Below are 15,045 nucleotides of genomic sequence, written 5' to 3'. Positions count from 1 at the left end.
AGGGCAGGTAGCCCTTGCAGAAGGGTTGGCATTGACCTAGAGTTGGAGAGATTTCAGGAAACTCAAGATCTCAAGGGTGTGCAGGACGTGCCTGAAACCACACCCTCCCTGGCCATCACACCCGGCTCCCACCTTAGAATGCAGGAAACAAACATCCATCCATTCCCTTGCTACAAGAAATAGGCAACCTCAAATAGGAAAGGGGTGGTGGGTAGCCCTTCAGACTGCCCAACTGAAAGAATAGCACCCACACGGGGAGAGTCACCATGACCTCAGTGACTAAAAGGGAAACTCATCTTCTGAGGAGTACTGGGCTGTTGTGGGTGTGTGGGTGGGTTGGCGCCATCAGACAGGGCAGCACGTTGGTCATGGCTCAAAAAAATAGGTTTTCTAAACAATCCTCTAGGGTGTTCTGTGTTGGGGGTTGGCTTGTGTGTTTGTCTGGCTTCATTGGGCTTTCGTCTACTTTCCTTTCCAATAGTGAAAGTGCAGATATGCTGTGCGAATGATAGTTCACAAGCCAGGTTCCTATGGTTAGCGTAGAGTTAGAGGTAAATCTGGTAGAAGCCATCAAGATGTTCCAAGGCCTCCACAGGTGGAAAATCCTTCCACCCGTTTTGGTCACGGTAGCCTGTTTTCCTAGGGCTTTCCCCTTCTCTTTGCATTGCGTCCTGTGGATCATTGGCGAATGGTGAGGTGATCCCCATAGCCTTGACCCTCAGCTTAGCTTGAGCCCCCAGGGTCCCACTCAGCGTGGCTTTCGGGGTGTACCCACGGTTTATCCAAATGCAGAGTCTTCCCCTGGCTTAGAGCTTTTTCTCATGGCACAGGGACCAGCACTGGGCCGGCACCATTCATTTGCACCTCCATGGATTCTCCCCTGACACATTCCCCCTCTTCTCTCCCACAGGCCGACTCTCAAGACCATCGTGAAGGAGGAGGCTTGTTCTGAGTCTGAGTCAGAAGGACACCCTGCAAGCACTCTTTCAACAGAACCCCTATCCCGGGATAACGACCAGAGAATGGCTGGCACGAGAACTGGACATTCCAGAAAGCAGAATTCAGGTACAACCGAGTCTCTCGATCCATTTTCCCTCTCGGGGTCCATGTCCAGATGCAAGTTGCCCCACTCCAGTTGCACTCCTTACTCTAGGGCTTTCCTCTTCGGGGTGCTCCAGACAGCAGGAACTTGAAACTTGGCAAGAAGGTGGCTCCCTTTGGAAAACGTGGCCAGACTGAGCTGTGTGGCGAGAGGTCCATTCAAATGTGTGGTCAAGTATAAAGGGCGAGGGGCCAAGGAAGCAGGAAGGCCTGGTGGTGTCAAGGAGATGTTACCTTGATGGCTGGCCTCCGAGGAACTAGCTGTGCTGAAGACTTCCCTCTCTGGTCACCTTGGAGAGGAGTCACCAAAGTTAGGAACACCGTGCCTGCGACCTTACAGAGCATCGCCAAAGACTTATTGACTTTCCCTACGAACACTTTTTCTCAGGGTGTCCAATTTTCCACACACCACCATCAGAAATGTCTAAAGACATGCACACACACACGCACACAAGCACAGGTCCACACTGCTGTTCGGCCTCGGGGAATGAGGTAGCATGCACAATGTTTCACTGTTGAAGACAAGGACACATATTCTGAAGAAGGGGAGCGGGTACATAAGAGCCTCCTGACCTAAAAGTGATGGAGGCATGTAGTCCCTGAGTAGTAACCGTCAATGAGTAGTTCCCAGGCAGCATGAGAAGAGTGGTTTTCATGGGGGCACTTGCTAATGGATACGATTGCATGTTATGAGACAGTACTGCCTGTGGGGACATAAGAGAGGCAGGGAGACATGAATCGGGCATGGACTACGGGAAACGGGAGGCAAAGAGACCAAATGAGGGAAAGGAGATTGAGCCTGAGAGCCTGGGACAGAGACAGAGCGAGGGGAAGGCAGGCAGGCAGTCACTTGGGCAGCCGGGGTGGTCTCAACAGAGACAGACGTCAACAGGTAGATGTGGAGAATCGTAGACAGAGACCAAAAGACCCACAGAGAAAATGGTAGTTTTGATGAGAACGGCTGGGGCAGGGGAGAGAGACAGAGTTAGCTATCCATCCCATTCTGACTGTGGGAAAGCAAGCATTGTCTCCTCCTGTGTCACAAGTCATTACTCTGGACACCAGTAAGGTGACTCGAAGAGGAAGGATTATTTTCACGGACACAGATTGTGTATTCTGGAATCTGGTGCACTTCTTCAGAGGTAAAAGCCGGAGTCTACATTCTACATGCTAGTGAGACTTCAGTCCCTTTGAATCGTAAATATTTCCACTGGGGGCAGACGGGCCATACTGGGTCTCCATCAGTCGGCTTGTTGCTCGCCGACTGGCTGGCCGGCCGGCTGGCTGCTGCGTTTGTGCATTTGTTCTATGGTGCATCCCTGCAATAGATCTTGGAAGTACGTGCATAAGCATTGAAAGACAAGGCTTTCTTTCTTTGTACCCAGGTTTGGTTTCAAAACCAACGAAGAAGACGCCTAAAGCAGAGCCGATTGCTGTCGGAGAATGCCTTCAAAGGAGGGCAGTCACAGACACTGTGGCCCCCACCACCTGAGGCTTTGACTCGAGGTAAGTACCCGGCATTCCATAGGCATTTCCCAAGAGCATCTCCTTGAGACAGAATCATCTATGAACGTGGATGACCATGGGAGTCCAAGAACGCTTCAGAGAGGAAACAATGATATCTTGGGATCTTGCCCCATTCCTGTTCCACCCAGGAGCATCATGCCCCTCTTGGAGGGTGGGGAGATGCATGCCCAGGAAGGCTTGGAATCTTTGGGTCCAGAACCTGCCCGGACGTGCAGAAATGCCTTCTTCCGTCACATGGGGCGTTTTCACATAGCACTGAGTTAGGTGTATCGATGTATCGATCTTAATCTATGACATACTGCTTCCTACATACCACACACTGGATCTGCTGTGAATGTGCTGAAATTGGCCTGAATGTCCTCTCTTCTCTGTGTGTTCTTCTTTAGGAAGCATGGGAAGAGAGGCCAGGCGAAAGAGGACTTTCATCTCTCCTTCTCAAACAAGGGTCCTTATGCAAGCCTTTGAGAGGGATCGATTTCCATCTATTGCTGCCAGGGAAGAATTGGCTCACCAGACAGGAATTCCCGAACCTCGAATCCAGGTAAGTTCTCCACCAGTGGGTGGAACTTGGCTTCTCCCACGAGAAAGGAGTGTTAACCCTTGCGACGGGTTGTTGCTGGATATATGTAGGCTTGGAGACGGGGGATTGGGAGGAAGTTCCCTTCGTCTTACGAATACGCTACGGGGGCTGATCTGAAGGCATCCATTTCCAGAAGAGGACAGGGCAATGGAAGTCCTGGGCAGCCAGGGAGGGGCCTGAGTTTGTAGCTGGTCAATGCCAGCTCTCCTCAAAGACAGGGGTGGGGAGGGGTGCAGAGAGTGGTGTGAGTCCTGTGTTGCCCTGACGTCCTCCCGCATTTTCAAGAGCCAAGGTGAAAGCTCTATAGGAAAAATGGCCATTAGGTGAGGCCCAACAGCACTTGCCATGGGTCTGACAGATTGGAGGGCATGTCAGGTCAGCGCAGGGCAGGTTGGGGCGGGCTGGGGTGGGCCGGGAATGAGGCGGCGGCAAGTCGATCTGGATTGTCTCGCTGCTAATGCTCCTGTCGCCCCATATGGTTCCCTAGATATGGTTCCAGAACCGAAGAGCTCGGCACCCAAAGCAGAGCGCTAGTGGGCCTGTGAATGCCTTGGCCAAAGGCCCTGATGCCACATCAGCTGTGACTGCCCTGTCGGACCAAAGCACCCTGCCCACTGTCCATAGAAGCTCTCATCGTTATCCTCCCTCTCATGCACCTGATAGCATGCAATCCTTTGCTGCGGCCACTGCTGTTTTCTCCCCCTCCTTTCTTGGGCCAGAGGCTTCCTATGGGTGCTGTGTGGGCCAGCCGTTGATGTTCATCATGCTCCAGCCCAGCCTGGCAGCCCTTCAGAGATGCCAGAACCCACAGCCTCTTCTGGCCACAGTTCCGTGGGGCGAACGGTCACATGCTCTCATCGCCAGTGGGCAGCCTGCCCAGGGGGCCATCTGGCCACCTGCACCACCAGAGACACACTTCTGGCAGCAGCAGGCAAGCTCAGGTGAAGAGACATCTCCCCAGCTGGAGCAACAGCCCCAGCGTTCAGCCCTTACAGGCTCCTCAAGCCTCCTGGATGAACTCTTGTCAGACGTGGACATTCTGGACAAGGCAGGCCCTTTTCTGAATGTGGACACAGAGGAAGAGGAACTTGCAGCAACCCTGGAAGCCCCCCTCAGCGAGGAAGAATTCAAGGCCCTGCTTGACATACTGTCAGGCTCCCCAGTGCCACAGGTTTAGGGGCAGGAAGGAAGGTCTTCCCCCGAGCCCCTTTCAAGCCTCCTTTCCTGGGAGGCAGAGCCATGGGGGAGAGAAAGAAGAAGGAACAAGCAATGCTCATGATAGTGTCTGGCAGGGAGAACAAGGCAAGTTGACTGTGGACAGCAACTGCGTTGTGCCCAGGAGGGATGCCATGCTCCACGCAGACTGTCAAAAATCTTGCGCACCAAGAGGGACACCCTCTCTGAAGCCTCAAGGAATTCAAACCTTCCAATGAGAACGAGGAGGACCCAACGCTGAACTGGATTTCCCCGTTGTATGTGACATTCCATTGATCCAATCAATAAATCTTGGCACTCAGTTCAAGTTCTTGGTTGTGCTTTTGTCACTTTGATTTCTCCCGCATTTCCTCAGAGAGGTGAAATCCCTCCCATGACCTGGGACAGCATGGAAGGCGGTCCAGATACCCCTGTCTAGTCCCGTAGCTTGTAGCCACAAACACACCCTAGTGGAATCACGAAAACAGTCTCTCAGTGACAACATTCACTTGCTTTCTGGGTGCATGGTATGGAAGAGTTCCTCGAGGGCATCGCCTTTGCACACAAGGACAGAACTATGCAAACACTTTCATTGCCAGGGTTTATAGTAACAACTGTGCCCAATGTATTATGCACACAAATCATCACTCTCCATCTCTCTCTCTCTCTCTCTCTCTGGCTCATTACATGTCCATGGCTACACACTACAGGAACACACCTCTCAAAAGATAAGCCAAGTTATAACTAAAGTGATGAACAAATGAACTGAAAAACCGAATGCCTGTGGCATTGTAACCTCATGGCAGATGATCCCTTCCACTGTTTCTTTCAAAACTATTTTCCAACACATGTGCCTCGTACACTCTGAGTTCAGTGATTCTCCACTGGCTCAATCTGTGTGCCCCATGTCCAGCATGGGAGTGTCAGTGGCACGAAGTATTAAAATAATCTAATGTGTAAACAACAATGTATCTGAGTCTCTGGATACAACTGCATCCGGGTCTCTAGCTCTATTGTGTGCATATCTCTGCAGATACATCTAGTCCTCAACTCCCTCCCAGTCACTCCCCTGTCTTAGGCTCCCATTTTTCCAGATCTCTAGAGCTATATACAGCGCTCTCTCACTCTCTCTCCCTCTCTCTCTCTCCCTCACTTTCTCTCTCTCTTTCTCTTTCACTTTCTCTCTCCCTCTCTCTCCTTCTTTTCACTGGGCAGAAATGGAACATCATTTTCAAGAGCCATACAGGTGGCATAGGCCTTCTGGGAAAAGAATCTGGCCACAGTAGCCTCAGGACAAGTAGGATTGGAGATGTGGAAAGAGACAGCTTATGGAAGAGTTGGTGCTTTCAAGAGGGTGGGGGGAACACTGGGTCACAATGTGCCATGAAACACTGAGATGCTTGCGGGTGCTTTCAAGAGGGTGGGGGGAACACTGGGTCACAGTGTTCCGGGAAACACTGAGATGCTTGTGGGTGGAAGGACTTGCACAGGCTCTTCCTAGAGCTAGGAAGTGTGGCTTTACCATCTTGGTTGTCTAATGCTGGCCGCTCCAGAGAAACCTCAGAGCCCAGGGACAGGCAGCGGTTCCTCCACAGGGAGGCCAGCGGTGCACTGTGCATAAACACACCTGCAGGCTCTCAGGACTCCCTGGCTGCCATGCAGATCACAGCTTCTGCTCCCCCAAGCAAGCTTATCCCACCTGGATTGTCCAGGAGGGAGGTGATCCAGGTCTGGCAGGCAGTGCCTTCTGGGAGATGCCAGCAAATCCCATGTTTCAGTGATAAATTTTCTCAGCCAAAACTTCCAACTACTCGGGAAAACCCCCCCTGATCCAACAAGATGGTCATGCCTCCCTCTGATCTCTGGCACTGCAGGACAAGGGACTAGGACATACACCTCCTCAGGACATCCTCCTGGGCCCCCTGGGACTTGCAGACACCTACTGGTCCCGGTGACATCCATCCAAGGGTACCACCTGACAAACGACCTTAGTGGGTACAGAAAATCAAACACACAGATCACACAAACACCCCTACACGCGTGCGCACGCGCACACACACACACACACACACACACACACACACACACACCAGCCACGTTTTCATTCATGAATTGCTGGTGTAATTACTCTGATTGCCAACTGTTTCTGAATAAGCTCACTATCCTCATGTTAATCCACGTGGTGGCCAAAGAAGCATGGTGGCAAAAGAACACATTTGGCATGGTTCTGTATTTTTTGGTGGGGTTTCTTTTGTTGGTTTGTTTTAAATTTTTCTATTCTCTGCAGCCCAAATGCACTGATAATGTTGGGATGGCTGTACTTGGAATCCAAGCTTTCCTTTCAAACTCAGCTGTGTCATCATCCATCATGTAACGTGCTACATATCCCTCTCCTTCCCCTTCCCCTTCCCCTTCCTCTTATCCTTCTTCTTCTTGGTACAGTTGTCAGTTGACCACTGAATGTGAAACTGACTCTCTCTTTTGTACGCCAAGGATAAGCACTGAAAATAAGTTCCTTTCTTGTGAAACATACACGTGTGGCATGCCCCTTTCTCTGGTCTCTCCATGGCATGTGAGCAACGGGATGGGTTTCAGAGTACCTCTGAAAAAGTCCCAAACAGCTGAGGACCATGGGTAGACACTAGATAAGCACTCAAGCTTAGTATGTGAATTATCGGGAACTCAAACCCCAGCCAAGGAAATGCTTTAAGAGTGTGAGGCAATGATGTCCTGGTGGTGATGAGGGAAGTGGGAAACGTACTCGATGCAAACTAGACTCTAGGTTCTCTCTCCATTTGGGAAAGTACAGTGACACACTTAAGCGTGAATGACTCAGAGGTGGGGAATTCCAGGGAGACAGAAAGTATGTGTGGAATGTTGAAAGGTGTGAAAAGGAGAGAGCACTTGACCCCAAGCCTTCTGGAAAAGGATGACGAGGGCGGCAGCTTCAAAGGGACCTGGGAGCCTCCGAGCAGGCCTTCCATTCCAACGCCCACTTGCCTCTCGGGATTCCTTCCAGGTTCTCAATTGGCAAGGAAGGGTTCTGCACCATCTGTGGCTATTTACATAAATAGGGGCGTGGCATCCTCATCCATTATAAACCCTGAGCTTCTGAGAACTGAACAGTTGGCCAGCAGGTTCCGTGCCATCCCTGTGGGTCTCCCACCATGGATTCGTCCAGCTCATCCGGCACATACAGCACCTCCAGAGGTACGTTGCCCTCAGCATCTGGGCTCTCCGCTTGGATCATCCAAATACACTCATGCATCTCCTCGACCCAAGGGTTGATCACCACGAAGATTGAAGTTTCCCAATGACCACCAAATGGCATGCACTGATATGCTGGGACATGTTTCTGCAATCACTTGGGCAAAAGGATACACCTTGGTTTGGGCATTTCACGTACATATTTCTGGTTTGCTGCTTCATTTGTTTTCCTTCTAGAAATCCACATGGAAGTTGGTAGCCCTGTTGCCTGACAATGGCTTCTCTACTAAAAATCCCAGCCTGTGTTTGCAGTGAACGGAACACGAGTATTTGATAACGTTCCCAACTAAACTGACACTCTTTTCCAGTTGACAGTGTTTGGGATTTTGAATTTGTTTCACATGTTCTATTCTTGCTGTTGTTGCGGATTTGCTCTGTTATGTTGTGTGTTCCATTTGAACTGGTTAACTTCCACGGTGTCCATGGAAATAATCCACATCCAGTATGTGTTAAGATTACGAGACAAAGAGAGATTTTCTTTGAGCACAACTGAAAGCTAGAACCTGGGAAACAGAGATTCCAGGAGCACTCGAACTGTCTTTCATTAGACTCCAAGGTAGGCACTGCAGGAGTCTCTGGAAAGCCAAAATCTGCAGTGTGACAAGTCCGTTCCTTGAGTGCTTTCCAAATATGTTCCTTGGAGCTGGCAGGAAGGAAGGGCGCTTTTAAAGGGAGTCCCCGTTGGGGATCCGAAACCCTTGCCTTGTCTTGAATCCTTCCAGAGGGAGACCTGGAGACGACCCTACATCACCAGCTGCCAGCTGCTAAGGCAGGTAGCCCTTGCAGAAGGGTTGGCATTGACCTAGAGTTGGAGAGATTTCAGGAAACTCAAGGGTGTGCAGGACGTGCCTGAAACCACACCCTCCCTGGCCATCACACCCGGCTCCCACCTTAGAATGCAGGAAACAAACATCCATCCATTCCCTTGCTACAAGAAATAGGCAACCTCAAATAGGAAAGGGGTGGGGGGTAGCCCTTCAGACTGCCCAACTGAAAGAATAGCACGCACACGGGGAGAGTCACCATGACCTCGGTGACTAAAAGGGAAACTCATCTTCTGAGGAGTACTGGGCTGTTGTGGGTGTGTGGGTGGGTTGGCGCCATCAGACAGGGCAGCACGTTGGTCATGGCTCAAAAAAATACGTTTTCTAAACAATCCTCTAGTGTGTTCTGTGTTGGGGGTTGGCTTGTGTGTTTGTCTGGCTTCATTGGGCTTTCGTCTACTTTCCTTTCCAATAGTGAAAGTGCAGATATGCTGTGCGAATGATAGTTCAGAAGCCAGATTCCTATGGTTAGCGTAGAGTTAGAGGTAAATCTGGTAGAAGCCATCAAGATGTTCCAAGGCCTCCACAGGTGGAAAATCCTTCCACCCGTTTTGGTCACGGTAGCCTGTTTTCCTAGGGCTTTCCCCTTCTCTTTGCATTGCGTCCTGTGGATCATTGGCGAATGGTGAGGTGATCCCCATAGCCTTGACCCTCAGCTTAGCTTGAGCCCCCAGGGTCCCACTCAGCGTGGCTTTCGGGGTGTACCCACGGTTTATCCAAATGCAGAGTCTTCCCCTGGCTTAGAGCTTTTTCTCATGGCACAGGGACCAGCACCATGCATTTGCACCTCCATGGATTCTCCCCTGACACATTCCCCCTCTTCTCTCCCACAGGCCGACTCTCAAGACCATCGCGAAGGAGGAGGCTTGTTCTGAGTCTGAGTCAGAAGGACACCCTGCAAGCCCTCTTTCAACAGAACCCCTATCCCGGGATAACGACCAGAGAATGGCTGGCACGAGAACTGGACATTCCAGAAAGCAGAATTCAGGTACAACCGAGTCTCTCGATCCATTTTCCCTCTCGGGGTCCATGTCCAGATGCAAGTTGCCCCACTCCAGTTGCACTCCTTACTCTAGGGCTTTCCTCTTCGGGGTGCTCCAGACAGCAGGAACTCGAATCTTGGCAAGAAGGTGGCTCCCTTTGGAAAACGTGGCCAGACTGAGCTGTGTGGCGAGAGGTCCATTCAAATGTGTGGTCAAGTATAAAGGGCGAGGGGCCAAGGAAGCAGGAAGGCCTGGTGGTGTCAAGGAGATGTTACCTTGATGGCTGGCCTCCGAGGAACTAGCTGTGCTGAAGACTTCCCTCTCTGGGCACGTTGGAGAGGAGTCACCAAAGTTAGGAACACCGTGCCTGCGACCTTACAGAGCGTCGCCAAAGACTGATTGACTTTCCCTACGAACACTTTTTCTCAGGGTGTCCAATTTTCCACACACCACCATCAGAAATGTCTAAAGACATGCACACACACACGCACACAAGCACAGGTCCACACTGCTGTTCGGCCTCGGGGAATGAGGTAGCATGCACAATGTTTCACTGTTGAAGACAAGGACACATATTCTGAAGAAGGGGAGCAGGTGCATAAGAGCCTCCTGACCTAAAAGTGATGGAGGCATGTAGTCCCTGAGTAGTAACTGTCAATGAGTAGTTCCCAGGCAGCATGAGAAGAGTGGTTTTCATGGGGGCACTTGCTAATGGATACGATTGCATGTTATGAGACAGTACTGCCTGTGGGGACATAAGAGAGGCAGGGAGACATGAATCGGGCATGGACTACGGGAAACGGGAGGCAAAGAGACCAAATGAGGGAAAGGAGATTGAGCCTGAGAGCCTGGGACAGAGACAGAGTGAGGGGAAGGCAGGCAGGCAGTCACTTGGGCAGCCGGAGGGGTCTCAACAGAGACAGACGTCAACAGGTAGATGTGGAGAATCGTAGACAGAGACCAAAAGACCCACAGAGAAAATGGTAGTTTTGATGAGAACGGCTGGGGCGGGGGAGAGAGACAGAGAGAGTTAGCTATCCATCCCATTCTGACTGTGGGAAAGCAAGCATTGTCTCCTCCTGTGTCACAAGTCATTACTCTGGACACCAGTAAGGTGACTCGAAGAGGAAGGATTATTTTCACGGACACAGATTGTGTATTCTGGAATCTGGTGCACTTCTTCAGAGGTAAAAGCCGGAGTCTACATTCTACATGCTAGTGAGACTTCAGTCCCTTTGAATCGTAAATATTTCCACTGGGGGCAGACGGGCCATACTGGGTCTCCATCAGTCGGCTTGTTGCTCGCCGACTGGCTGGCCGGCCGGCTGGCTGGTGCGTTTGTGCATTTGTTCTATGGTGCATCCCTGCAATAGATCTTGGAAGTACGTGCATAAGCATTGAAAGACAAGGCTTTCTTTCTTTGTACCCAGGTTTGGTTTCAAAACCAACGAAGAAGACGCCTAAAGCAGAGCCGATTGCTGTCGGAGAATGCCTTCAAAGGAGGGCAGTCACAGCCACTGCGGCCACCACCACCTGAGGCTTTGACTCGAGGTAAGTACCCGGCATTCCATAGGCATTTCCCAAGAGCATCTCCTTGAGACAGAATCATCTATGAACGTGGATGACCATGGGAGGCCAAGAACGCTTCAGAGAGGAAACAATGATATCTTGGGATCTTGCCCCATTCCTGTTCCACCCAGGAGCATCATGCCCCTCTTGGAGGGTGGGGAGATGCATGCCCAGGAAGGCTTGGAATCTTTGGGTCCAGAACCTGCCCGGACGTGCAGAAATGCCTTCTTCCGTCACATGGGGCGTTTTCACATAGCACTGAGTTAGGTGTATCGATGTATCGATCTTGATCTATGACATACCGCTTCCTACATACCACACACTGGATCTGCTGTGAATGTGCTGAAATTGGCCTGAATGTCCTCTCTTCTCTGTGTGTTCTTCTTTAGGAAGCATGGGAAGAGAGGCCAGGCGAAAGAGGACTTTCATCTCTCCTTCTCAAACAAGGGTCCTTATGCAAGCCTTTGAGAGGGATCGATTTCCATCTATTGCTGCCAGGGAAGAATTGGCTCACCAGACAGGAATTCCCGAACCTCGAATCCAGGTAAGTTCTCCACCAGTGGGTGGAACTTGGCTTCTCCCACGAGAAAGGAGTGTTAACCCTTGCGACGGGTTGTTGCTGGATATATGTAGGCTTGGAGACGGGGGATTGGGAGGAAGTTCCCTTCGTCTTATGAATACGCTACGGGGGCTGATCTGAAGGCATCCATTTCCAGAAGAGGACAGGGCAATGGAAGTCCTGGGCAGCCAGGGAGGGGCCTGAGTTTGTAGCTGGTCAATGCCAGCTCTCCTCAAAGACAGGGGTGGGGAGGGGTGCAGAGAGTGGTGTGAGTCCTGTGTTGCCCTGACGTCCTCCCGCATTTTCAAGAGCCAAGGTGAAAGCTCTATAGGAAAAATGGCCCTTAGGTGAGGCCCAACAGCACTTGCCATGGGTCTGACAGATTGGAGGGCATGTCAGGTCAGCACAGGGCAGGTTGGGGCGGGCTGGGGTGGGCCGGGAATGAGGCGGCAGCAAGTCGATCTGGATTGTCACGCTGCTAATGCTCCTGTCGCCCCATATGGTTCCCTAGATATGGTTCCAGAACCGAAGAGCTCGGCACCCAAAGCAGAGCGCTAGTGGGCCTGTGAATGCCTTGGCCAAAGGCCCTGATGCCACATCAGCTGTGACTGCCCTGTCGGACCAAAGCACCCTGCCCACTGTCCATAGAAGCTCTCATCGTTATCCTCCCTCTCATGCACCTGATAGCATGCAATCCTTTGCTGCGGCCACTGCTGTTTTCTCCCCCTCCTTTCTTGGGCCAGAGGCTTCCTATGGGTGCTGTGTGGGCCAGCCGTTGATGTTCATCATGCTCCAGCCCAGCCTGGCAGCCCTTCAGAGATGCCAGAACCCACAGCCTCTTCTGGCCACAGTTCCGTGGGGCGAACGGTCACATGCTCTCATCGCCAGTGGGCAGCCTGCCCAGGGGGCCATCTGGCCACCTGCACCACCAGAGACACACTTCTGGCAGCAGCAGGCAAGCTCAGGTGAAGAGACATCTCCCCAGCTGGAGCAACAGCCCCAGCGCTCAGCCCTTACAGGCTCCTCAAGCCTCCTGGATGAACTCTTGTCAGACGTGGACATTCTGGACAAGGCAGGCCCTTTTCTGAATGTGGACACAGAGGAAGAGGAACTTGCAGCAACCCTGGAAGCCCCCCTCAGCGAGGAAGAATTCAAGGTCCTGCTTGACATATTGTCAGGCTCCCCAGTGCCACAGGTTTAGGGGCAGGAAGGAAGGCCTTCCCCCGAGCCCCTTTCAAGCCTCCTTTCCTGGGAGGCAGAGCCATGGGGGAGAGAAAGAAGAAGGAACAAGCAATGCTCATGATAGTGTCTGGCAGGGAGAACAAGGCAAGTTGACTGTCGACAGCAACTGCGTTGTGCCCAGGAGGGATGCCATGCTCCACGCGGACTGTCACAAAGCTTGCGCACCAAGAGGGACACCCTCTCTGAAGCCTCAAGGAATTCAAACCTTCCAATGAGAACGAGGAGGACCCAACGCTGAACTGGATTTCCCCATTGTATGTGACATTCCATTGATCCAATCAATAAATCTTGGCACTCAGTTCAAGTTCTTGGTTGTGCTTTTGTCGCTTTGATTTCTCCCGCATTTCCTCAGAGAGGTGAAATCCCTCCCATGACCTGGGACAGCATGGAAGGCGGTCCAGACGCCCCTATCTAGTCCCGTAGCTTGTAGCCACAAACACACTCTAGTGGAATCACGAAAACACTCTCTCAGTGACAACATTCACTTGCTTTCTGGGTGCATGGTATGGAAGAGTTCCTCGAGGGCATCGCCTTTGCACACAAGGACAGAACTATGCAAACACTTTCATTGCCAGGGTTTATAGTAACAACTGTGCCCAATGTATTATGCACACAAATCATCACTCTCCATCTCTCTCTCTCTCTCTCTCTCTCTCTCTCTGGCTCATTACATGTCCATGGCTACACACTACAGGAACACACCTCTCAAAAGATAAGCCAAGTTATAACTAAAGTGATGAACAAATGAACTGAAAAACCGAATGCCTGTGGCATTGTACCCTCATGGCAGACGATCCCTTCCACTGTTTCTTTCAAAACTATTTTCTAACACATGTGCCTCGTACACTCTGTGTTGAGTGATTCTCCACTGGCTCAATCTGTGTGCCCCATGTCCAACATGGGAGTGTCAGTGGCACGAAGTATTAAAATAATCTAATGTGTAAACAACAATGTATCTGAGTCTCTGGATACAACTGCATCCGGGTCTCTAGCTCTATTGTGTGCATATCTCTGCAGATACATCTAGTCCTCAACTCCCTCCCAGTCACTCCCCTGTCTTAGGCTCCCATTTGTCCAGATCTCTAGAGCTATATACAGCATTCTCTCGCTCTCTCTTCCTCTCTCTCTCTCCCTCACTTTCTCACTCTCTTTCTCTTTCACTTTCTCTCTCTCTCTCTCTCTCTATCTCTCTCGCCCTCTCTCTCTCTCTCCCTCACTTTCTCTCTCTCTTTCTCTTTCACTTTCTCTCTCCCTCTCTCTCCTTCTTTTCACTGGGCAGAAATGGAACATCATTTTCAAGAGCCACACAGGTGGCATAGGCCTTCTGGGAAAAGAATCTGGCCACGGTAGCCTCAGGACAAGTAGGATTGGAGATGTGGAAAGAGACAGCTTATGGAAGAGTTGGTGCTTTCAAGAGGGTGGGGGGAACACTGGGTCACAGTGTGCCATGAAACACTGAGATGCTTGTGGGTGCTTTCAAGAGGGTGGGGGGAACACTGGGTCACAGTGTTCCGGGTAACACTGAGATGCTTGTGGGTGGAAGGACTTGCACAGGCTCTTCCTAGAGCTAGGAACTGTGGCTTTACCATCTTGGTTGTCCAATGCTGGCCGCTCCAGAGAAACCTCAGAGCCCAGGGACAGGCAGCGGTACCTCCACAGGGAGGCCAGCGGTGCACTGTGCATAAACACACCTGCAGGCTCTCAGGATTCCCTGGCTGCCATGCAGGTCACAGCTTCTGCTCCCCCAAGCAAGTTTATCCCACCTGGATTGTCCAGGAGGGAGGTGATCCAGGTCTGGCAGGCAGTGCCTTCTGGGAGAAGCCAGCAAATCCCATGTTTCAGTGATTAATTTTCTCAGCCAAAACTTCCAACTACTCGGGAAAACACTCCCTGATCCAACAAGATGGTCATGCCTCCCTCTGATCTCTGGCACTGCAGGACAAGGGACTAGGACATACACCTCCTCAGGACATCCTCCTGGGCCCCCTGGGACTTGCAGACACCTACTGGTCCCGGTGACATCCGTCCAAGGGTACCACCTGACAACCGACCTTAGTGGGTACAGAAAATCAAACACACAGATCACACAAACACCCCTACGCACGTACACACACACACACACACACACACACACACACACACCAGCCAAGTTTTCATGAATTGCTGGTGTAATTACTCTGATTGCCAACTGTTTCTGAA

At 51.4% G+C, this 15,045-nt stretch overlaps 1 protein-coding gene across 1 annotated transcript; it reads left to right on the top strand.

Moving 5' to 3' along the window:
- The first annotated feature begins 7,569 nt into the window (after positions 1-7,569).
- LOC138842650 (double homeobox protein 4-like protein 2) lies at positions 7,570-12,805 on the top strand. The gene is made up of 5 exons (XM_070045385.1): positions 7,570-7,612; positions 9,327-9,481; positions 10,907-11,027; positions 11,435-11,589; positions 12,116-12,805. The coding sequence occupies exons 1-5, from the start codon at positions 7,570-7,572 to the stop codon at positions 12,803-12,805; spliced, it is 1,164 nt and encodes a 387-aa protein (XP_069901486.1).
- Positions 12,806-15,045: the final 2,240 nt, after the last annotated feature.

This window comes from Globicephala melas, chromosome 4 (genome assembly GCF_963455315.2).
Source record: "Globicephala melas chromosome 4, mGloMel1.2, whole genome shotgun sequence".
Classification (NCBI taxonomy): Eukaryota; Metazoa; Chordata; class Mammalia; order Artiodactyla; family Delphinidae; genus Globicephala; species Globicephala melas.
The sequence above is the reverse complement of the archived record's forward strand: the minus strand, read 5'-3'. Positions and strand labels throughout refer to the sequence as shown.